Raw genomic sequence first — 23,039 nt, 5'->3', positions numbered from 1 at the left:
ATCCTGGCCTAATTTTGGAATATCTCTCCACAAATACTCATCAAATACAAAAGGATTACCAATATGATCAAGGTTTTAATCCCCAGCAGTGGCAAGGCTGACATCATATGCCTCTGGATGCAAAGTACTAAGAAGGGCACAGATCTATTTCTGTGGTATTCCTGCCAGGAATGCATGAACTGATTGGAGTCATGAGGAAATATTACACGAAGCTAGGTTCAGGGTCATCCTACAGAATGAAGGGCCTTGTACTTTCTAAAACTGTCAAGGACATGAAAGATAGGGAAAAATGATGCTGAAGAAGTCTGAAGAAACATGATGACTAAATACAAAATGTATTCCTGCATAGAATCTTGGGTCATAAAAGAAAGAAAGGCTGCTCTGATTGTCGATGAAATATGAACAGGTTCTTTGGACTAGACAGTAGTGTTGTATGAATGCTTATTTTCTGATTTAGAGGGTTATATGTCAGTTATATTAGAGAGTGCCTTGCTTTTGAAAAACAGACACTAGTGTTTACAGGTAATGATACACTGTGTCTGCTGCTTGCTCCAAAAGGTTCAGAAAAAGACTGTAATAATGGGTATGTATGCATGTATTTTTATGCACATATACACACATATATGTAATGTATGTTTGGAAACAGAGAGAAAGCAGGCAATACACGAAATGCAGTAAAATATTAACAATGGTGAAATCTGAGGGAAGTGGGTTAAGAGTTCTTTGCCCTGTTCTGGCATCTTTCCGTAAGTCAGAGAAAGTCATATTTTCTGTAAATCATCTTTTCTGCCTGAGGCCAGGAAATAGAATAAAAACCCTGGCTTAATATGTTTATTTATATCCTTTCCTTTACAATACTCTGAGGGGATAGATTAAGAAGGAGGACAATGTTTTTATGCTTATTTGGAGAAATAGTTTTAAATGAATTTCATTTTTAACTTCATGGATTTTCAATAGGCATATTACAGTTCAATGAGGAAAGGAATCTTGACTTACTCATTTTTATGGTCCTAGCACCTAACACATTTGTAATTTAGTCATTGTTATGTACCTTACCAGGAATTCCCAATATTGTTCCAATCAAAAACAGTGACCTGAGTTTAAGAATTCTGCTACATGGGAAGGAAAAGACTGTCTATGTCAAGTTATAATATGTCTGACTAAGGGCAGGAAAACATCAAGGATTACCTTTCTTAGGAACTTGAAGGAGGAATAATTATCTGTTCCAAAAACAGAAGAGTGTATAACCAGTAGCAGATGCCTTGACCTAAAGAATGGCAAACTGTTGAGGGTTTATGGTAAAAACAAAACAAACAACAAAAGTAGAAAAAAATGTTTAGAATACAAATGAAGTTCTTGGAGAAAAGACAAGACAGAAGATCATTTTTTTTAAAATGTGAGGCTCTGAAAAATGATTAGATTGAACTATATTAAATTGCTGATAAAGTACATATCCTAATAGATAAAAACAAGATCATTTTAAAATCTGAAGGAATACATTTTCACTGCAGAAACCAAAACTCTCCAAGATATTAGACAGTTATCAAAATTAAACTCAAAAGATTACATATAGCTCCAACATCATATCTTTCCTGGAGAATACACACATTTTTAAGTACATTTTATAAGCTGCTGGTCCTACTGTTGAACTAGAAGAAAAAAAAGTTCTAGGTGCCTGGAGATCTATATTACAATTAATCATAAGGAACTTCAGAATTGTCTTTTCTAAAGTATCAGTAACTACTGAATATTACATTGATAGTATATAATTTGTCTGCTTTAGAAAATAAACAATATTAATACCTTATGAAATGAGAATTTATTCAAAGCATTAGTAGAGGATTAAAAATTGTTATAACATATTACAACTTCTTTTTCTTACAGAGGAATCTTAAGGTTGAATCTTTTCTCATATATTATGAGTAAAACAACATTCAATATTACTATAGATAATAATCTGTATGGTTTTTAAGTGGAGATAAAATACTTTTTTAGAACCAGTGTAAGAACTGAATGAAATTATATATATAAAGCATTTAGCATGGTAGTATAAGTTAAGCACTCAATAAATGGCATTTAGTGTATTTATTCTTATAGAAGGATATGAAACAACCCCAAAGTACAGCAAAGTGACTTCAAAACCTATTAGAGATGTCTGTAAAAGCAGATGGATAGAATCACAGTCAAATATCTAGACTGGCAAATTCAATGAGGAAAGGAATCCTAATGTATTTATACTTGTAGTCCCAGAATCAAACATAGTGCCTGGCACCTACAGCAGGCATTCAATAAAGATTTACTGAAATGAAGTGAGTATGAAAGTAAGTTACCTGCAAAAGAAAAAAAAGATAGTCTGAGATTGTCTGAAAAATAAACTTAAGAGTCCAAAAATTGTTATTCCCTAAGCAAATCACTTTGAGAAAGGAAATAAGATATATAAGTATTTTTTAAAACAATTCATAGGGACCCCTGGGTGTCTCAGCGGTTGAGTGTTTGTCTAGGGCCCAGGGCATGATCCTCGAGTCCCAGGATTGAGTCCCGCATCGGGCTCCCTGCAATGAAGCCTGCTTCTCTCTCTGCCTGTGTTTCTGTCTCCGTGTCTCTCATGAATAATTAAATTAATAGTTTAAAAAAATAAAATAAAATAAAAAATAAAACAATTCATAGAAACTCCTCTCAGACTGGTTTTTAAAATAATGATTGAGCCACTTTCAAATCTATATTGGCAAATGTGTCACATATAAAGTCTAATATCACAGAAAAGTATTTTTAAATTTCATCTAAATAAATGTTGTGTCCATCCTCAATGAAGGAAAAAGTACCCAGAGCATTGAGGAATCTTTTCTAACTTCCATTCTAGGAGACTAAGATAAGCTTAATTCAAGTTCTTCCAACTATTTATATATGAAAGCTTGAACTTTTACTTACAAGTACATTGTAAAGACACAGGTTTCACTTTCACAAGTTCAACTGCACACTCCAGAAAAGGAAGGAGAAAGAAAGAAAATCAACTCTCAAAAGTGGGCAGTGCAATAGGAGTACAAAAGAGTAACCAAAAAAACTTTTGTCTCAGCAGCCACCTGTTAGAACTCACCGTTATGGCATAATCTGCATGGTTTAGGGGACATTTTCATATTGCAAACTCAAAATTCCCAGTGCAGTCAGCAAAGGAAAAAGTGTAACGTGCAATACAGTGCTATCTTCCTCACCCTACTTCCAAAGATAACAGGGATCAATAGACTTAAAAAAAAAAAAAAAAAAAAAAAGACTTTTCTAAGTTACACCCCATCACCTCACCCATATTTGGAAACTCATCAATTTTACGAAAAGCAACACCTTTAATAACATACTCAACTCTGAACAGTGCTTGGCTTCGGAAACAAACCAGTAAAGTATACTTCCAGACAGACAGTTGGAGCTACATCTCCTGAACCTACTTAAACTAAAATCTGTGAACAATATAAAGTTACAAAGCAAATAGCCCCAAAACAAGTGTTAAAAGAAGGGTTTGAAAACAACCACAAGAATCATTAAACACATCTACCTTTCTTAACACAATGACTACGTTTCAGGAAAAAAAACAAAACAAAACAAAACAATACAAAAAAACCAATGCTACCAGTTTATATTACAGAACAGTTTACAAATGGTTAACAAAGAACCTGCAATACACAGAGTAAAATTATTCTTAAATTATTATTCGCTTCCTATAGAGCCCTGGAAAGTGTCATAAGTAAGAAGATGTGTAACAGCTATTGTTCAGTCACAGAAAGCATTACAATTATTTTTAAATCTAACTTCTGGAAAGTTCTGCAGTGGTAGTTCAAAAAGCAAACTACATTCAAAGAGGAAAAAATGCCGCGCCCGAAATCTGAAAATACACACTGGATATTCAGTTAATTTCTTTTTTAAACTAAGAAGCAGTAAAGTCATAGGCACAAAAGTGTGTAACATCTGCTGGTAGCTGATCCAAATCTGTAAAAAAAAAAAAGATCTCTCTGAAATTAACGACTAAAAATATTATCTTACCAAAAACAATCTGATATGATCTTTAAAAATCACTTTAGTGTTTTTAACCCCTGACAATGCAAAACTTTCCAATATAAATTCTTCCACATCACACACATGCACACACTCTGTAAATTTACATTTACTAAATGTAAATCCAAAACACTAAAAATTTAAAGGCATAAAAACGTACTGGAAACATGAGGCTTTTGTTTTACATTCATTTCCTTAGATCTACTAGCATAATAGATAGCTTTTCTGGAAAGGGTCTTCATTCCAAAAGAAAATTGTTTACTATGTCAATTCCGTGTGAATAGACTTTGTGAGACTAATTCCTAAAACCTCCTCAGGAGATGCTTAATTAAGGCTCTAGTTCCAATTTCCTGCGACTCAAACAGCAACGTACAGAAAAGAGCTTATACACAATCAAGAAGGGAGAGGAATGCAGGTCCAGGGAGCGACCCACTCTCTTTTGTTTTGGTGGCAGACGCTGCAAAAATAAAGGTCCATCGGAGCTGTCTGCACCTATCCCCACCCATCACACCCCTGCAGAGCACTTTCACCCATCCGCTCAAGACCCTCTAGTCCACGAGATTCGCCGAACCCGTGGCTTTCCACGTCCCAAAGGACGGGCGGGGGAGGTTGCCAGGTCTGGGATACAGAGAGAAAAAGAGGGAGGACACAGGATCTTTGAGGACAGAGGGACAAGGAGATGCATCTGGCTGAGGGGGATGAGACGCGCCACTGAGACCCGCAAATTCGCTGGGAGAACAGCCCCACGGGACCGACAGAGGATGCTGCCTGTTCCGAGACGGGGACAGACAGACAGGGGTACAGTCTTCTATAAGAAGAAGGCGACACATTAGTGGCAGACCCGGCAGGGCGTGAACTAGGCAGCGCTGGATTCGGAGCCCCAAGAGGGCTGAGATAGCCTCACTCACACTCGGACGGTAAAGCGGGGACTTACGGTTACTTCCCGGGCTGAGGGTTAGGGCCGGGTGGACCCCGCAGCTCCGCAGTTCTGCCGCCGCCGTGGCCGCCTCTGCCTCTCGCGCCGAGCAGGTGACCTCAGGTGCCCTCCCCGCCCCACCCACCCAGGCGGGCGCCCCCTCCGCGCCGGCCCAGGTGCACCCGCCGGGCAGAGGCTGCTGGGGCTGAGAGTGCGCACTAGAGGCCCGCGAGGAACGCTGCGTGAGACCGAGGCGCCCGCGACGAGACTCAGACTGGGCGGGCGCCCCCCATCCCTCTCTGGCCGCCTCGCCGCCTCGCTCAAGGGAGGGGGAGAGGGGGCGGTGGCTTTTGCCTCCGCCTCGCGGTCAAGTCCGCCTCATGCTCCAGCCTAGCGCGCGCGCACGCAGCCCCGGCCGCCCTCCTCCCCTCCCCCGCCGCCGGCTCAGCCGCTGGCGTGCCGGCCGCTGCCACCCGTGTCCTCGAGCCGCCGCCACCAGCCCCAGACAGCCCGCAGCCCCAGCGGGAAGCAGCAGGAACGGCAGCAGCTCGTCCGTCGACCCGGAAGCTCTTCCGCGGCCAACCGCGACGCTGCAAAGGGGGCAACCCCGGAAGTGGTTTCCTCGCCCCGGTAGCGGCGGGATGGAAAGCAAGGGCCTCTGAAGACCCGGCAACGCCTAATTTCGGGAGTGAGGATCATGGTGAGGAGCGAGGAGAGGGAAGGACAGTAAAGAACTAGTCGGCCAAAGTTTCTCCGAGCCCAGGGACTCTGGCGCGTTTTGGGCAGCGCGGCTGAACACGCCAGGCGGCGTCTGGTGGCCACCAAGGGTTTTCCTGCCACAGGAAGTTAGGCCTGGCGGCTGGGAAACGGAGGAATGAGAAAGCGGTGACGGCACCCCGCCCCGCAGGTGACTGTCCCACCCAGGGAGCTGAATGTAGCGGCCCGGGAGGCGCTCGGCCGCCCTCACGGGTGAGACGAGGAGGAGCGAGAGCCACACTCCAGCGAGAGGAAACAGAGGTGGGAGGCTGAACTATCTCCACATCTGGTTTCTCCAGGCAAGGCATTCATTTCTTACGTGTAGTAACAAAGAAGCCCAAGCCACTTTGGGGGTGGCGGCTCTTTGAGCCAAGAGGCGTGCACGGCCTTTCCAGGTAGTGGATGTTGGTGGGTGGTGGCAGAGGAAAAACCCGGGCAGAGAGGTGTTGTGGTTTTTGTTTTGTTTTGTTTTGTTTTGTCTTGTCATTTCAGGGAAAGCGATTCACAACTAGTTATTCCAGCTCGCCTATCTACACTTCTTTCCATCTTTTGAGGCATTTGGCTCTTTGCTTTTTATTCATGTTTTGTTTTTTTTTTAATCTTCAAAAGAAATCTTTGATGCAGCTGGGCTGACTGAGGATCTCACTCCCCATTCCCTTCTCACTCTTTTGGAGAGCTTGTGTGCCTTCACAGTTTCTGTTTGCAAATGCTTCGTTCTCTCTGCATCTGCAGTCCCTTAACTGCTTTGAAGGCCTTATCTTATGGGGGGAAATGCCAAAAATTGAAGTACGTTTTCGTAACAGTATAAAAACAATTCATTCTATGATCTTTTTGCCCTTAGCCCCAAGCTACTGTATTATTAGTTGGTTCCCTTAGAATTGGGTTGCAGAACTACAGCAGCAGCTGATATATAGCATATTTAGATATATTCAGTTTGAAATCATGCTCTCCCAAATAACCTTAAATAACTTTGGTGTTCGCCGTAGGATTTCATTTGGTTCCCAATGCCAGTATTACTTAGTTTCTTCTCTCTTAGCCAAATTCAGTGTAATTGTCTTCAAAAGCAATTTGCAGATTATTAAATATCTAAAATTACAGAACAGAACGTCACTTAACAGAAAGAAAGCCTTTGAAAATTATCGGTGACACTTGTTGACCCTGATAAGTGATGATTAGTAGAACTGGTTGAGGGACAGGGAGAAAAGCACGCTGACTTAGAAGTAGCACTGATGGCTATTTTCTATTGTACTTTATTAATACTTCCTCTCTTGGTAGCAAAAGGATGAGATTTTTATGGCCAACAAATAAATTCCTCTAGAGGAATTCTTCCTGACATTTAGTCACCATCTCTTCTCTTTAATGTTATAATGCTTTGAAATAGTGACTTGTTCCTGGAGAATGCAGAAGGATCAAGTAACTTAGCTACTCCACCTCAGCTTTTTTTTTTTTCTGTAAAACGGATATAATAATATTATCTGCCTCCATCAGATTTAGGGGGAAAATGAATTAATATATGTAAAGTACTTAATATAGTGTCTAGTATGTAATAAGCATTGTAGGTGTTAGCTATTCCGATTATTTTACAAACATTAAATTCTATATACAGAAAACAAAAGCAATAAAAATTTAAGGACTACTTGATAAAATCACTTTGGTTGGCAGGAATAAAAAATATTTGATAAAAAAATATGATTTTCAACTATGTGGACAGAAAGGTTTTGTGGGTTTGGCTTGGTTTCATTATTTAAAGCTGGCATGGATTTAAATGATTAAGAAACATTGCTTAAGGATGGAAGAAGGTGGATCATTTTCTGTCTCAGGAACGTTTTACAGGGATCTAAGATAATGTCCCATTTTTTGGTTTTTATTTATGAACATACACTTCTGATCATTGCTGATAATTAGCATATACTTTGCAAACTGGTAAATCCTCTTATCAACTTTGACTTCTGCTTATTTACATTTACAATGCCCATATTCATTTACCAAATCTTCTCTTTTTCTCTGGTGGAAAAGGTTTTAGTTTGTTCTTAAGTACTCAATATAGCAAATGATTTTATTAAAGATATTATTTACGTTTTGTTAAACAGGATTGTCTGCTATAGCAAAGAAATGCTAACAAACCTGCCCCATGGGGACAAAATGGCATTTGTATCCCTCCCCCCTTCCCCAGTCATAGTGACAACCAGAAATGCCCCTACATATTTTCAATGATCCCAGGTAGGAAACCAACTCCAGTTGTGAAGCATTTCTGCATATTTGTAAGGCCTCATTGCTTGGAACAGTATCATTTATGCCTAAGCATTTTTCAGAATAAAATGAGCCATAACAAAACGCCACCTATTTCCTATTGTTACACTTGAACCTTTATCTAAAACGCAGTCTAAACATATTGCTAACTCTAGTCATACCTTTCTCCATAATTCTTTTTTTAACCTAAGTTGACCAGCATATGAATTGATTGCTTTAAATTGTGTTTAGAAGACTAAAGATTACTTGATTTCTCTTTTAGGTGTTTAATAGAAAAAAAGGTTTGTGTAATTGTGCTATATATGTCATACAGTATATTCACAATACAATGCCTTTTAAAAAAAAAAAACACAAGGGAGATAGTGCTTGAAATACAAATGCTTGTTGGAAATCCCTCTATGGTTACTTAAAATTAGTCTGAGGAAAAAATGTGTGGGGGGTGTGTGTGTGTTTGTTTGTAAAACATATATTGTGAAAAAAATGTTGGAGTTATCTAGGGAATTGATAATGGAAGTGAAAAATATTCATAAGTCATCATCAGAGAGATTTTATCCATTGATCAAATGTTTTTGACTCTGTAATAGGCATCTTCAAAGAAAATTATAAGGTATACTTTAGCTTATCCAAATGTCAAATATCAAAGTTCTTTCTAAAGATTTTGGAAAGAATGTAATGGCAGCTACCTATTTCCAGGTTCCAAACTATTAACAATATGACATTTACTTGTGTCATTTATGGAAAGTAAGTGTGTAGTATTCTGAATTATTATTGCAGGTAATTACTTGCTTAGTATTTACAAGATATGTTATAACCACATCACCTTTTTTTAGGTCCAAAAGTTAGATTCTTATGCAGGCTAGACATATAAAAAGTATGTATCTCCATTAAAATATTTTTACTTTTCACAGAAAAGGAAAAAAGGACCATAAGGAAATCTTAAAATTATAAGCTAAGGTTTTGAATAGATACAGTCATCTCTGGCTTGCCTTTTTGGTAGTATATATATTCTAAGATAGAAAAATAAACATGTTATTTTTAAAATTGTTTTTCAAAGTGATTATGTTGATTATATGTCTTTTAATATTCCAGAGGATTTCTGTGTTTGTTTTGTAAAGCAATGGGAAATCCAGAAAACATCGAAGATGCTTATGTTGCTGTTATTCGTCCAAAGAATACTGCCAGTCTCAATTCTCGGGAATACCGAGCTAAGTCATATGAAGTAAGAACAATTTACTAACATTTGATTTGCTACCATTGGATGTCATTTTTCGTTATCATTTTCATTTACGTAAAGTCTTATCATGTCTTCTAAATTCTTGTTGACAACCTAGATCTTGAAAAGGTAGAATTGATGCTCCTAGGTCTCTGCCCATCATTGTCTTTTTGTGTGTTGCATGCCTTTTGGCCATTTTTCTGTTGATTGATAGGATATAAATTATTAGATATTAAAAGGTAGTCATTTGAGTTTTCCTTATAATGTACAGATTTAGTTTTTAGTACACTTTATTAAATGGCTCTCAAAAATTTTTTTTAAAAATTGCAAAAATCGGTTTATTCCAAATTCCAATGGAAATATTATTCTTGGTTATTTCCCCAAAGAAATCTTTTTGTACAGTTCATTTTAAAATATCTCTCTACCTTTAATTAAAGTTTTAGGCAATTAAGTTACTTCTCTCTAGTCCTGAATTGTTTTACATATATTAGGAAACGTGATTGAAGCAAAAAAAAACCCTGGAAAACCCTAAAACAGAATTATCTTTGCTATGCAACAGATTCCAAGCATCATAGAATACTTCTGATGTAACCTATGTCCAACTAATTTCTCTAGCATGTTGCTTAAAATTGCTTTTGTAAGATTAGTTATCTGAAACCTATTAAAGGATATTGCAGAGGTTGTCAGGAGGCTGCTGTTTCAGCAGTGCTCTGGTTTACTAGTTCTCAATCCTGGCTACACTGTGCATCATCTGGGGAACTTTAAAACTTCTAATACCAGGACCCTGTTCCCTAGACGTTAATAGCTCTGAGATGAAGCTAGGCACTGCTATTGTTTTAAAAGCTTCCCAGGATATTCTGAGGCTGGGGTTAAGGAAGATTGCTGGCTTATTATATTCTAGGTCAAGTAAATTTTATTTTAAACTTTCTCTCTTTAAATTTTTCTCATCTAAGATTTTGTTACATGAAGTTCCCATTGAAGGACAGAAAAAAAAGAGAAAGAAAGTTTTGTTGGAAACTAAACTTCAAGGCAACAGTGAAATAACACAAGGCATATTGGATTATGTAGTAGAAACCACCAAACCAATTTCTCCTGCAAACCAGGGTATTAGAGGTAGGAAACTTTTTCTTCTTCTTTTTTTAAATACAGTTTGCTTTAAATGCTTGTGGAGAAAGATATTTTTAAAAATATATTATGATCAGTTTCTTTTGGGTTGCCTGGCTGGCTCAGTCTTCAGAGTGTGTAACTTTTAATCTTGGAGTCATAAGGTCAAGTCCCATTTTGGGTGTAAAGGTTACTTTATTTTTAAACCTTAAAAAAAAAAAAAAAAGATCAATTCCTTTTTATGTCCCTTTCCATTTAAAAAAACGTCAGGGGCGCCTGGGTGGCTCAGTTGGTTAAGCGTCCACCTCTTGGTTTTCAGCTCACGTCATGATCTTGGGGTTGTGCAGTAGAACCACCTCCGGCTCTGCACTTAGCGAGAAGTCTACTTGAGATTCTCTGCCTTTCCTCTCACCAACCAATGGATATTCGTGCTCTCTCTCTCAAATAAATAAAAAAATAAAATATTTTTTTAAAAACTTGAAAAAGACTTAAAAAACTTTTTTTAAGGTGTAGGAAAGCCCTTCAAGAAATAACTTGACTATGGAGCATCTGGGTGGCTCAGTCAGTGTGTGTCTTCCACTTAGGTCGTGATCCAAGGTCCTGGGATCAAGCCCCACCTTGGGCTCCCTCTGCTCAGCTGGGAGCCTTCTTCTTTCTCTCCCTCTGTCCCTCCACCCTACCCTGCTCATGTTCTCTCTCTCAAATAAATAAAATCTTAAAAAAAAAAAAAGGACTATAATTTTTTTTTACATTGAAAAATATTTAAATAAGCTGCAGTGTTAATGATTTGTTCTGTAGAGATAGGAAACCAAGGAGTGGCTTGAAAACTAAGAGAAAATGCAAATAATTTTTGCTAGAAGTATAGTTCTCTAGTTAAGTATCTTTGAACTACTATTTTTACTTCTTCAGGACAGAAGAAACTAAAAACCTTGTTCCTTAACTAAGTGAAAATTAAAAGATTCATGGATTAGAGTCCTATAAATTGCCAGGTAGCAGAGGGTTCTTCCTATTTGGGCACAGGAAGAAAACCCTTTTTGAATTGAATTATTGAAATATTAACCTTTGAAAGGTTGAGGTCCCAATTTAAAATATTAGATAGTATATAGCCTAGGAAACTTTAAAAATTAATGATAGTTTTCTCAGGCTGTAGCCTCGGAAGAAATAGATAGCAGTTAAAAGTTAGAGAAATTATAAATTATGTTCAAGATTCAGGCATTATTATTAAGAAGCTAAAGCTATTTTCAGTCAAAAAGCTGTTGAAAACAGTTGATGAAATAAAGCAAACCTCTCTCTGCCTACTTTTTGGTTTTTTAATGCTTATTCAGTGTTTTTTCTGTTAATTTTTCTAGAGATTGTCTAATTCATCTGTTTCAGTAAAGAAACTATTTTTGTTGCAGAGACAGGGCTGAGTCCAGTGATTCGAGTTATTATTTTGTGTATTTGTTCCATAGAATAGCTGACCTGTAAGTCTCTGATTCATAATTTTGGAGGTCATTTACCGTATGTTACCCTTCCAATAGGTAACCTCCCCAATGGGGCTCTAAGCATTATAACTCAAGATTATAATAAGTTACTGCATAAATTTACAGGCCTTTGATACACATTCTGAGTTCCACAAAGAATCTCCATTCCCTCATTATCAGATTGACTTTTTAATAAAAAGATCTAGAAATTGATCTTAGCTAAAAAGGGGACTATCTTTGGGGGTGATCCAAGAATGTAAAAGGCTCTTTTTGGATGTCACAAATTTGTCAATCATTTCTACCTCAGTCTTAGACTTCTCTGATAAATTTTCATCTAGACTTGTTTTACTATTGCTAAATTGTTACAATCAGAATATATCCTGAGATTAAATTCCTTTTTTTTTTAAAGATTTATTTTTATTTATTTATTCATGATAGACATACAGAGAGAGAGAGAGAGAGAGAGGCAGAGGGAGAAGCAGGCCCCATGCTGGGAACCCGACGCGGGGACTCGATCCCGGGACTCTAGGATCACGCCCTGGGCCAAAGGCAGGCGCTAAACCGCTGAGCCACCCATGATCCCCCTTGAGATTAAATTCCTGAGACATGTACCCAAATAACATATTTGAGCTAAGACAGAGGAATCATAATTTTTTGTGAATTAGCCAAATTCTACCATTTGATCCATTTCACCCTGAAGGGGGATTAAAATGGTATCAGTGTTAAAAAAGATATCCTCAAGCCCAGAGAAAGGGGTAGTACTCTTAGAAGATTTTCCTGAAGCCTTTAATAAGAGAAACTAAAATGGATAAGTTTAACTAGTTCTATTAATGAGGCATACCACATCCTGACTATCCTATTTATTGAGTTTTCCTAATGTATGAAATATTTTTATAGATTAATAGGATTCTTTATATAAGCATTGTGTGAAAAGCACAAATGAACAAATGACTTTATAACACAAATAAATTTATGCCTTACCTTTTTGTGCAGTGCTGTCCAGTTTATAAAGCAATACCACACTTATTTTTCTTAAAGCACTACCACATATACTTATTAATGAAATTCTTAAATTCGTCCTGTGAGTTGGCATATGATCATTTTCACAACTGTGAATGGAAATGCACATATATGTTGTTACCTGCTAAAATCATATACCTGTTAGTGGAAGAGTTAGCACTAGAACCCTCATTTCCCAGCTTGTAGTCAGTGCTTTTATTTTTTCCCCACAACATATCTCATTACATTTATAATTTGCAAAGTAGGCAATTAAATAATGGATCAGAACTGAGTTTAGGGATGCAGCAAGGCAGGAAAGATTAAGTGGGACAAGACCTCAGTCTAGACAAAAGAAATTGCCTCTGAAATGAGATGTTATTCTGTATCTAACACTCATATTTGTACAAATGTCCATTTTGTAAAGTAATTGGGGGCTATAACAATAATGGGCCATAATAATCACAAATATTGACTCCATTATTTCGTGGATAAATGAAGCTGCTTGAACTCATACTATCTACGTGTCCGTAGAAGACATCCAGCCAGGGTTTCCTACTTGGGTCAGGAACAAGGTTCTAGATTTTGAGTAGGAAGATAAGAAGGGTTGACAAAAATCATGACAAAGGTGTCTAGATGAGAGGTTTTAAAGTTCAGGACTTGTAGGTTTTTATTTGTAGCCCCCTTGCGGCCAAATCAGGAAAAACAGACTAAGAATGGAGGTTACAATTCACAACAGTAGTTATAGCCCAGATTTTAATAAAAACTGAAATAGAGGATGGAGGTTGAATGTTAAATGAAGAGCTACTAAACTTTAAGACTTTGCAACTTATAGGGCATCTCGGTGGCTCAGTCGGTTGAGCAACCAGCTCTTATGATCTCAGGATTGTGGGATTGAGCCTTGAGTCAGGCTCCATGCTCAGAACAAAGTCTGCTTGTCCCTCTCCCTCTGCTCCTCCCCCTATTCTCTCTCTCTCAAAAATAAATGAAATAATGGGCTGCCTGTGTGGCTCAGTTGGTTAAGTGCCTGCCTTCAGCTCAGGTCATGATCCCAGGGTCCTGCTCAGTGGGAGTCTGCCTCTCCCTCTCCCTCTGCCCCTTCCCCCCACCCCCTGCTTGTGTGCTCTCTCTCAAAAAAAAAATTTACAAATAAAATAAATCTTTTTTTAAAAAAAGATTTTACAACTTGCATATACCACCCTCCTTAGCCACCGGAGACTATAGTAATATTCTTACCATCTACGTCCCAGCTAAGTGAGGAAATATATGTCCCTTGACTGCAGGATGTCTTGCTGTTCAGCTGCTCTATTAATAATCTTTAGCTGGACAGTTTTCCTTGCTTTGCAAAGAAAGCTGCTCTTCTAGTGAGTCAAGACCCAGACCATAAATCTACTGGTTCATTGTCCACAGAGTGATTTGCATTATTATCAGAATGAACAGTTTTTACTAGGGTGTATAATAAAATTGGTATTTATATATTTTAACTCCTCTTAATGCTGCCTTTAAAATTTTTTTTTAGTTCTCAAAAACAAAAATGAAAAAAGGACAAACTAAAAAACAGTCTCTTAACTACGAGAACAAACCAGTGGTTACCAGAGGGAAGGTGGGTGGGGGCATGAATGAAATAGGTGTAGGGGATTAAGAGGATACTTATCTTGCTGAGCACTGAGTAATATATGGAATTGTTGAATTGCTATATTGTGTACCTGAAACTAATACAACGCTATATGTTAATTGCACTGGAATTAAAATAAATTTTTTTCTAATTCTTGAGATAATTTTTAAAATTTAAAAGTCCATTTTTTTATCTTTACTGATTTTTAAAAATGGTTAGGAAAACGAGTGGTACTAATGAAGAAATTTCCTCTGGATGGGGAGAAGATGGGCAGAGAAGCAGCATTATTTATTGTTCCATCAGTTGTCAAAGGTAAAAGTCTAAGTTTTATCCTATGAATCTTTATATACTTTAGATGCTAAGTTAAAGTCTACTAAGGAATTTAGTAATTAGCATTTATAGTTACTACTATAATACTGTTTTAAAATACCTATTTTTTAGTAGTTACAATGAGGAAATCTATTACTTAAAAAAAGATATTTTGATTGTAAAGTAATATTCAGCCTTTTGGACTAAACAGTAATGTTTTTGTTTCTGGGTTGGAGAGTAAATAAAGAAGTGAGGAGGAAAGCCATAATTGAAATTAAAAATTTTCAGATTATAAAAGGGATTTTTCAAAGGATATGATTAGAAATAGATATTTCAGTATTTTGGAACATTAACAGACTATGATCAGGACCTATTTAGTATTTGGCACTAGGAGGTGTTAATAGTTTTAAAATACTCTGCCTAACAGCATTGGTAGTATACAAAGAATTTATATCTAAGGTAAAAATTGAATTTGAGCCTTTGACATCCTGGAATAATTGAAAAATACTAAATTTCAGTGTAGACCTTGCAGCCTACTAATTTTGTACCTTTGGGCAAATCACCTCTTTAAGCTCCAGCTCTATTTGTATCTGCTCCTACTAAGTTCATTCATTGTGCTGGAAGAATTCAGTGAGGTATTGGATGTGAAAAACACTTTGGGGCAGCCCCGGTGGCTCAGCGGTTTAGTGCTGCCTTCAGCCTAGGGCATGATCCTGGAGACCTGGGATCAAGTCCCATGTCAGGCTCCCTGCATGGTGCCTGTTTCTCCCTCTGCCTGTGTCTCTGCCTCTCTCTCTCTCTCTCTTTCTGTCTCTCATGAATGAATAAATAAATAAAATTTATTAAAAAAAAAAACCACTTTGGAAACTTTAGTGTACTAGCCTCCTTTAGGGCAGTAATAATACTAATGATAAATTAATGACCCAGTGTGGATATGCCATTAGCTTGCTGCTCACACAGTACTTCTGTGTATTTCATTAGCCAGCTCTAGTATTCTACATATGTTTTTTTTCCAGCCATACTTACACTAAAAAGTACAGTATTTTAAATGTTGTTGGAAACCTGATTAATCAGAGTTTTACAACATTGTTGAGAAAGGGAAAGGGGAAACAATTTCTGCCTTCCTTCAAGAATATAGGTCTTCTAATTCCAAATGGATAAGGGCACAGAACTGGTCATCAATTTAATCAAGGTCTTCTACATCCAAATCTAAAACAATTCATGTTACACTTAACTACTTTGTAAAATATACTATATAATTTTAAGTGAAAAACATGCAATTGTAAACCTTTTATATAATGGCATTATTCATTTTCTTTTTCAGATAATACTAAATATACATATACTCCAGGATGCCCAATTTTTTACTGCTTACAAGATATTATGCGAGTCTGTAGTGAATCCAGCACTCACTTTGCTACACTTACAGCAAGGATGTTAATAGCCTTGGATAAGTAAGAAATGCCACTAAAAATATTTTTTTAATAAATTAAATACAGGTTCATAGTAGAAATTAGCTCCGACAGAACAGAAGAAAATAATAAAATTAATAATATGTATATGCTACGCAGTGTTAAGTTTTTGAAGTACAATATGAAAATGAAAAGTCGCAAAGACAAGATTGCCCTGGTTTGCTTGCAAAGCTCTTTTTTTTTTTTTTTTTTTTTTTTTTTCAAAAATGACAAAGACTGCCCTGGATTAAAAATTAAGATTCCTTGTTATAAAACTACATTTAGTATTTTGTTTTTGTTTTGTTTTGTTTTCAAGTTGCATTACAACTGCCTTTATTTCCCCTACTACTTTTGTACTAGTTCCCTTATTTCCATACTTTATTTACTGCGGTAATTCAGTAGAACTAATTATGTCTTTAAAAATAGTTAAATAAGTGAGTGATTAAGTTCTCTTTCTGTTTTCCCCAATGCTGGGTCAAATGGCTTAAGTTGTTCTGATAGATATAGTATTGAGTTACTCTTAGCAGTGAACAAATTGTTTAATCTATCATACCTTTGTCCTTCTGTAACTACAGAGCTAATGTCACCTCCATCTCAGTGGTTCAAATTTTAAAAGTACTTCATGGTACTTTTGAAGGGGGGTTATTGTTATTATGGTATATACATTTTTGAAAATAATTTGCTGTCTATTAACAAAACTTCTATTAATAGTAAATGAAGTACTTAACGAACACTAGTTAAAAATTTAAAAATCTGAATGTAATATTAGAATGTATCACATATCAGAGTTGGATACTCTACTTTTTTCATCTTCATTTTTGAACAAATACTTCTGTGACCTCTTCTTTCTACTTTGCCAGGTGGTTAGATGAACGTCATGCACAATCTCACTTTATTCCAGCTTTATTCCGACCTTCTCCTCTTGAGCGGATAAAAACTAATGTCATAAACCCTGCATATGCTACTGAATCAGGTCAGACAGAGAACTCACTACATATGGGCTACAGTGCGCTAGAAATAAAGAGTAAAATGTTAGCCCTAGAGAAAGCAGATACTTGTATTTACAACCCTTTGTTTGGATCAGATCTTCAATATACAAACCGGGTAAGAGTTGAATGAATTTTGGCTCTGATTTCAAAAGACATCTTATCTCCAATATAATTTTTTTCTAAAATAAACGTACCCATTACTAATTATAAACATTAAGATGACATCTACAGTAGTTGTATTTATATCTATTAACGTCAAGAGTCTAGCGCTCTTAAGGGGTTCTTGTTTTTTCTATTTTTCCTTTTTAGGTAGATAAAGTGGTAATAAATCCATACTTTGGTCTCGGAGCTCCAGACTACTCAAAAATCCAAATTCCCAAACAGGAGAAATGGCAGAGAAGCATGAGCAGTGTTACAGAAGACAAGTACTGTTTTGGTTTTACTTCATATTGCTTTTTTAAAACTTACATTATAATGTTAAAATATTGTTTAAAATGATAATATGCAACTAGTATGCAATGTAATCATTGCATAAAAGATTTAGTTTGCAGCTGCTAAGTGATATATGGCTTTCATAGACATGTTTGTTTTGAAACAATTTGTATTTCAACAGTACTTTTTTTAAAAAAATTTATCTGTTTTTAATGATTAGGGAACGACAGTGGGTAGATGACTTTCCTCTCCATCGAAGTGCCTGTGAAGGAGATTCAGAATTACTAAACCGTCTTCTCAATGAAAGATTTTCAGTCAACCAATTAGATAGTGACCACTGGGCGCCTATTCATTATGCATGCTGGTAAATGGATTACTTTTTTTTCTTAGAAGGAATGAATTCTTAGTTACAAATGTTAGTGCCTCTTTTCAGAGCTATCGCCATTCCAGCCACTTTTTCTCTACCACATTTTGCCTTATGAACTTTCTATTTAAATCTTTGATTAGTGTATATATGTACTACTGTTCAGAATATATGCCCCATGGGAAAGGTATCATTGGTGTTTTAGACATTACTAGGTCATCCTGTGTCATTATACAGCACTAGGTCCCTTATTTACCCTTGTAATTTCTGTTGTTCTGTATTAGAGTCATGTTAAGTTTGTTTAACCCTTACTATAAAATTTACATGAGGTAACTACTTATGATGGACATTAATCATGTTAGAAAAGTATCCATTTAGTTCTTTGGGAAGCTGTGGCATCAAAAAAACTCCCAGAATCCTTCATCAAATCAATGCCATTTCTTTGTTATTACTGTTTTTTTAAGATGAGAGGGATTGGCTCATAAATAAGATTGGGGTTAGCTGTTGCCCTAGTAGCTTTTGCTCTCCTACTCTTCCCACATGATAGCAACTCTTCCCCTCAGCTAAGTTCTTACACTTTTGTTCAAAGCAGTTATTATTAGCTATGGTTTATCCTTTGGAAAGGATGTAGTGAAGTTATTTACCATTATTTCTTATGGGAAAATTGCTTTTGACTTATTGTTTAAAGTGAATTTCCTTGGCTAGTTTAAGAAGTGCCAATATTATTCCCTGCTTGTTAAATGTCCACTACTTCTTAGTTGAGCAACATTTAGCAAGATACTTCACTTTTATGTATCTCAGTTTATTTATTCATATGTAAAGGCATTACTTAGATCATTGCTAGAGTTTTTCCAACTCAAAATTCTTTTGATTTCACTGATTCCAAAATTTGTGATCCTGTAGCTAAATATAGTTGCTTTTAATACACGTCTCTTCTCCCTTAAAAATATGCTGTTTCCTTAAAAATAGGCTCCTTCATTCTGTAAATGTGTTCTTGTTTTCCCATTACATGAAATTTTCTACTCATATTTGGAGTTACCCTAAATCTTTTTAAACTGAATTTATAGTTGTTTCTTCAGATTACTAGTAAATATTGGTAGCAACAGGAGTACTGAAAGAAATCACATACCTTACCTGGAGCTAAACAAAAAGTACACAGTGAATTGGGAAAGACAGAGGCAAAGAATTTTAGTTTAGGAATCCCAAATTTGTATTTGGTTAATATTGTCCTTTTTTTTTTTTTGTGCCATGGGTTTTCTTTTCTAATAAAATAATGGTAATATTTATTTTTTTAAGAATGGTAGTATTTTTAAGCACATAGTACATAAAAACAGAAGTATAGATAATATTTAATGTTCTTTTAAATGTACTCAGGTTTCAGTCCTAATAACTTCTATTTCCTAAAAGTATGACCTTTGGCAAGTTACCTAATATCCCTAAGAACCTGTGTTTTATCTACAAGATGGACTTTTAATAGTAGTACATTTCTTAAAATTAAAGGAGAAAATGCAAATAAATGCTTTGAGGGTACCTAGCACATAATAAGCACTCAATAAATGTTGGCTGTTATTGTTAAAATACTGTAAAAATTTAGAGATTTTGATGTCTAAATCTGAACTTAATTAATCCATAGTATTTTTTTAAATTTTATTTATTTGAGAGAGAGATATATAGCAAGAAAGAACAGCAGGACAGAGAGGCAGAGAGAAAAGCAGGCTTCCAACTTAGTAGGGAGCCTGACTTGGGGCTTGATCCCAGAACCCCAAGATCATGACCTGAGCCAAAGGCAGATGGATGCTTAACCAACTGAACCACCCAGGTACCCCAATCCATAGTATTTTTAATTGGAAAATCTTATTACTACAGTATACCAAGGAAAAGAGTTTTTTTGACAATATTAATTTTGTCAGTTGGAAATAACTAAGTTTAATGTACCAGAGTAATACGGGTCACCTTGCAAATACTTTTAATCAGATGGATCATTTGATTAATGTGAATTTGAATGAAGACTGATTTAACCATTTAATAAGTTACTTTTTCTTGGAAATGTATTTTTACTCACTAATTGGTATAAGGATCAAGGATGGGAATATTAGGCCATCTTATTAAGAGATTTGGAAACTATAAACTTAAACAAGATGTTTCACCCCTCTTGGTCTGTTTTCTTATCTTTAAAGTGAGAGTTTTTATTAGGTTGGTGGTTCTCAGACTTTTTTGTATCAGGACTGCCTTTTCACTCTTAAAAGTTACAGGATCCCAAAGAATTTTATGCAAATTATACCTAATATCATTTAGCATATTAGAAGTTATACCCCCAAAATATTTTAAGTATTAATTCACTTTAAAAAATAAACATATTAATATAAATAACAATCTTATGAAAAATACCATATTTTTCAAAATAAAAATTAATGAGAATAACATTATTTTACATTATTGCAGATCTCTTTATTTTCTAGATTAATAGAAAATAGCTGAGAAAATAGAAAAACTCTCATATCTGATTCTGTCTTTAATTTGTTGCAATATTATATATCACATGGCTTCTAGAAAACCCCACACTGTACACTTACAGTCAAAAAAATTAAAGGATAAGTAACATCTCAATATTATTATGAAAATATGTTTGATCTAGAGTAAACCCTGAAAAGATTTCAGGGATTCTCAAGGCTTCCCAGATCACTCTTTGAGGACTACCCCTAAGATTTCTCCAAGATTTAAAGATTCTACAAGATTTAAATCTTCTCCAAGATTTAAAATTCTCATATTGGTGGCCACATACCTGAAAACTCTTCTTAACTAAAATCACCATTTTCCAAAACTATTTAAGTTGGCTTTCTCCCCATATGGGTAACTTATCAGCCACTCAGTAAATGTTTCACTGATATCACATATTCTCTGACCTTTCTCAAATCAGTGTCTTCTCTCTCTGATCCTACTTTTAGGCTTCACATTATTGCTAGAGAATGTTTTAGCTGTGATGATTTGACTCCCTTTAGATCGTACCATCTTCACTGTAGCTTAGCTGTCTATCCTCTTTGTCTCATTCATCCTGTCAGCCTTTTTTAGTTCTCCCCTATGAGCTGTTCAGAACCTTTCTATTCTTAAGCACTTAAACTCCCACTACTTCCTTTCTCTACTCTCATCAGATAAGTTTTATCCCCTATTTTCAAAGAAAATTGAAGCTATTGGAAATGTCCTTCTTCTCTGTCATTTTTATTCTCATCTCCTGTATCATGGGGTATACAAGTAAAAACCCTTATTTACCATAAATTCACTCTCTGTACTTTCTTTTCTCTTCCTCTTGAAAAGAACATTAATTTGACTCTGCTGCCTTTTCTGGCCACTATCCTGTTTCTTTCCTTCCTTTCACAGCCCGACTTTAAAGGTGAGTGGGCCACACTCACTGTTGTCTCTTTTTCACTCTTCATGAACCTTCTTAAACTTTTCTGAGTTTTTAATCTCTTTCCCCGCTCTACAGCATTAATACTGTTGACCACCCCTTCATTCTAAGAACAAATTGGAGTTAAAGGGGCATAATGGAGCTGTAATGAAGGTCAGTATGAATGCAAGATGTTATTGTTACCTTATCATTATTATTGAAATACTGGCTTCCATTCTGTGACCTAAGCATGTGTTATAGTATGGAAACTGCTATATTAAGATTCAGAAACCTGGATTCTAACACTGGTTAGTAACTATGGGATCTTCAGCAACTTACCTTGTTCAAGCTTCATTTTTCTTAACTGTGTAATAAAAATACTTCTGCATGCCTTACAGGTTGTTATTATATGAAATAATTATATAAGAAATTACATTGAAGCATACAGAATGTACATTTGTATTATTTTTTTTATTACTTTCTTGAATTGCTTGGAAGTATCTTTTCCTATCCTGAAAGATTGTTCAAGATGCATTTCATTGTTCTAAGATACTCATTTTTCTCTAAATTCTCTTAGCTTTAACAGTAATTCTTTTCAGGTAGATGAATTTGCTTATTCTTAGATATCCCAAGCCTTTGCCTTCCTCCTGATTACTAAGCCTGCATTTTCAAATGCCTGCTGAACAGTTTTGTTACTCTCTTTTTGTCTATAAGGCAGATTAGCAAATGCAGAGACAGTATACCTACCCTCAAGGAGTTTCCAGGGCATTAGAGAAGAGATATATATAAGTAAGGGTGAAAGTAGATAAAATAAGTCCCATAAAAGAAGCAAAAATAAAATGCTACCTGTAGTGGAACTATAGAAGAGGTAGATTTTAAACTGTTTCAGAGAAATAATAGAATTTAACCTAAACAAAATGAGGTGTGGGGAAAAGGACATCTCAGAAATAGCAAAGAACGTGAGCAAGAAGTCATGTGAATAAAAAAGGGTAGCCTACTAGTGGCAGGTTCAGGGTATCAGAAGGGTGTGTAGAGGGGAAGAAAGGAAAGTTGAGGGCAAATTAGATCTCTTCTAAAGATGTGTTATTTTGCCCTCAAATATACCATATCTGAAAGCAAATTTCCTTTCCCCTCTCCCACCCGTTTGTTTACAAACAATGAATTCTTTTTCCACCATAAGATTGCAGTTTGCGGACTCTTATGTCACTGGTTCTGACCAAACAGTGCACTCAACTCTGTCCGACACGTGCTTTGTACTCTTTTGGCTCCTTTGGTACTCCTTTTCCCTCTACCTAAAATATTTTTACCTCTTTTCAACATCTCTCTGGTTCCTTCCTACTTAAAATCTAGTTCAAATTGTTCTATCAAAACATTTCAGGGAGTCTTAAAGTCCTGTCTTTTTTGACATTTTTTTAAAAGCATTAGTAATTTGACAAATATATAGTGCCTATGATGTTGATTGTTATCCTAAACTGTTACTTAAATTTTACAGCATAATGTAACTTATCCTGTGTTTTACCTTTCTTACTACATTGTAAGCCTTTATTATAGCAGAGACCATGTATCTTCTACATCTTTGTGTCTCCCAACACTGACTTACATAGCAGCTACATATTGAATTCTATCTTTGGGCCTGTTTTGCAGATCACATCATGCCAAAGTGAAAAGCATTATGAAGTTTCTGATTCTGAACCTATTTTTGACTAAAAATTTTATCTTCCTAATTTATAATTTTTGTACTTTGCGTGGGATTGTTCT

The 23,039-nt window shown here is 36.0% G+C and overlaps 2 protein-coding genes across 15 annotated transcripts in view; one reads left to right on the top strand and one right to left on the bottom strand.

The window, feature by feature from the left end:
- ANKIB1 (ankyrin repeat and IBR domain containing 1) overlaps positions 1 to 23,039 on the bottom strand; it is a 239,213-nt gene that overhangs the window by 128,907 nt on the left and 87,267 nt on the right. The window contains exons 1-2 of one of the 9 annotated variants that reach the window (XM_038556784.1): positions 4,976 to 5,433; positions 1,189 to 1,267 (exon numbers count right to left, since the gene is read on the bottom strand). The exons of 6 other annotated variants lie outside the window; for them this stretch is intronic. The gene's annotated coding sequence lies outside the window, so the exon portion shown is untranslated. Of the gene's footprint in view, positions 1 to 1,188; positions 1,283 to 4,975; positions 5,434 to 23,039 lie in introns of those variants that run through there. 2 more of the 9 variants (XM_038556783.1, XM_038556780.1) reach the window with 2 other exon arrangements.
- The window catches only part of KRIT1 (KRIT1 ankyrin repeat containing), a 35,831-nt gene continuing 18,270 nt past the window's right edge, over positions 5,479 to 23,039 (top strand). Inside the window, exons 1-8 of one of the 6 annotated variants that reach the window (XM_038556797.1) lie at positions 5,479 to 5,657; positions 9,053 to 9,182; positions 10,130 to 10,289; positions 14,574 to 14,666; positions 15,988 to 16,117; positions 16,975 to 17,218; positions 17,413 to 17,528; positions 17,756 to 17,899. In XM_038556797.1, the coding sequence (XP_038412725.1) occupies positions 9,081 to 9,182; positions 10,130 to 10,289; positions 14,574 to 14,666; positions 15,988 to 16,117; positions 16,975 to 17,218; positions 17,413 to 17,528; positions 17,756 to 17,899 (989 nt within the window). In that variant the 5' untranslated portion in view covers positions 5,479 to 5,657; positions 9,053 to 9,080. Of the gene's footprint in view, positions 6,013 to 9,052; positions 9,183 to 10,129; positions 10,290 to 14,573; positions 14,667 to 15,987; positions 16,118 to 16,974; positions 17,219 to 17,412; positions 17,529 to 17,755; positions 17,900 to 23,039 lie in introns of all 6 variants that reach the window. The other 5 variants (XM_038556795.1, XM_038556796.1, XM_038556793.1 and 2 more) reach the window with 5 other exon arrangements.

The sequence above is a fragment of the Canis lupus genome, chromosome 14 (assembly GCF_011100685.1).
Source record: "Canis lupus familiaris isolate Mischka breed German Shepherd chromosome 14, alternate assembly UU_Cfam_GSD_1.0, whole genome shotgun sequence".
Lineage (NCBI taxonomy): Eukaryota > Metazoa > Chordata > Mammalia > Carnivora > Canidae > Canis > Canis lupus.
Note: the sequence above shows the minus strand (reverse complement) of the source record. Positions and strands in the feature narration are given on the sequence as shown.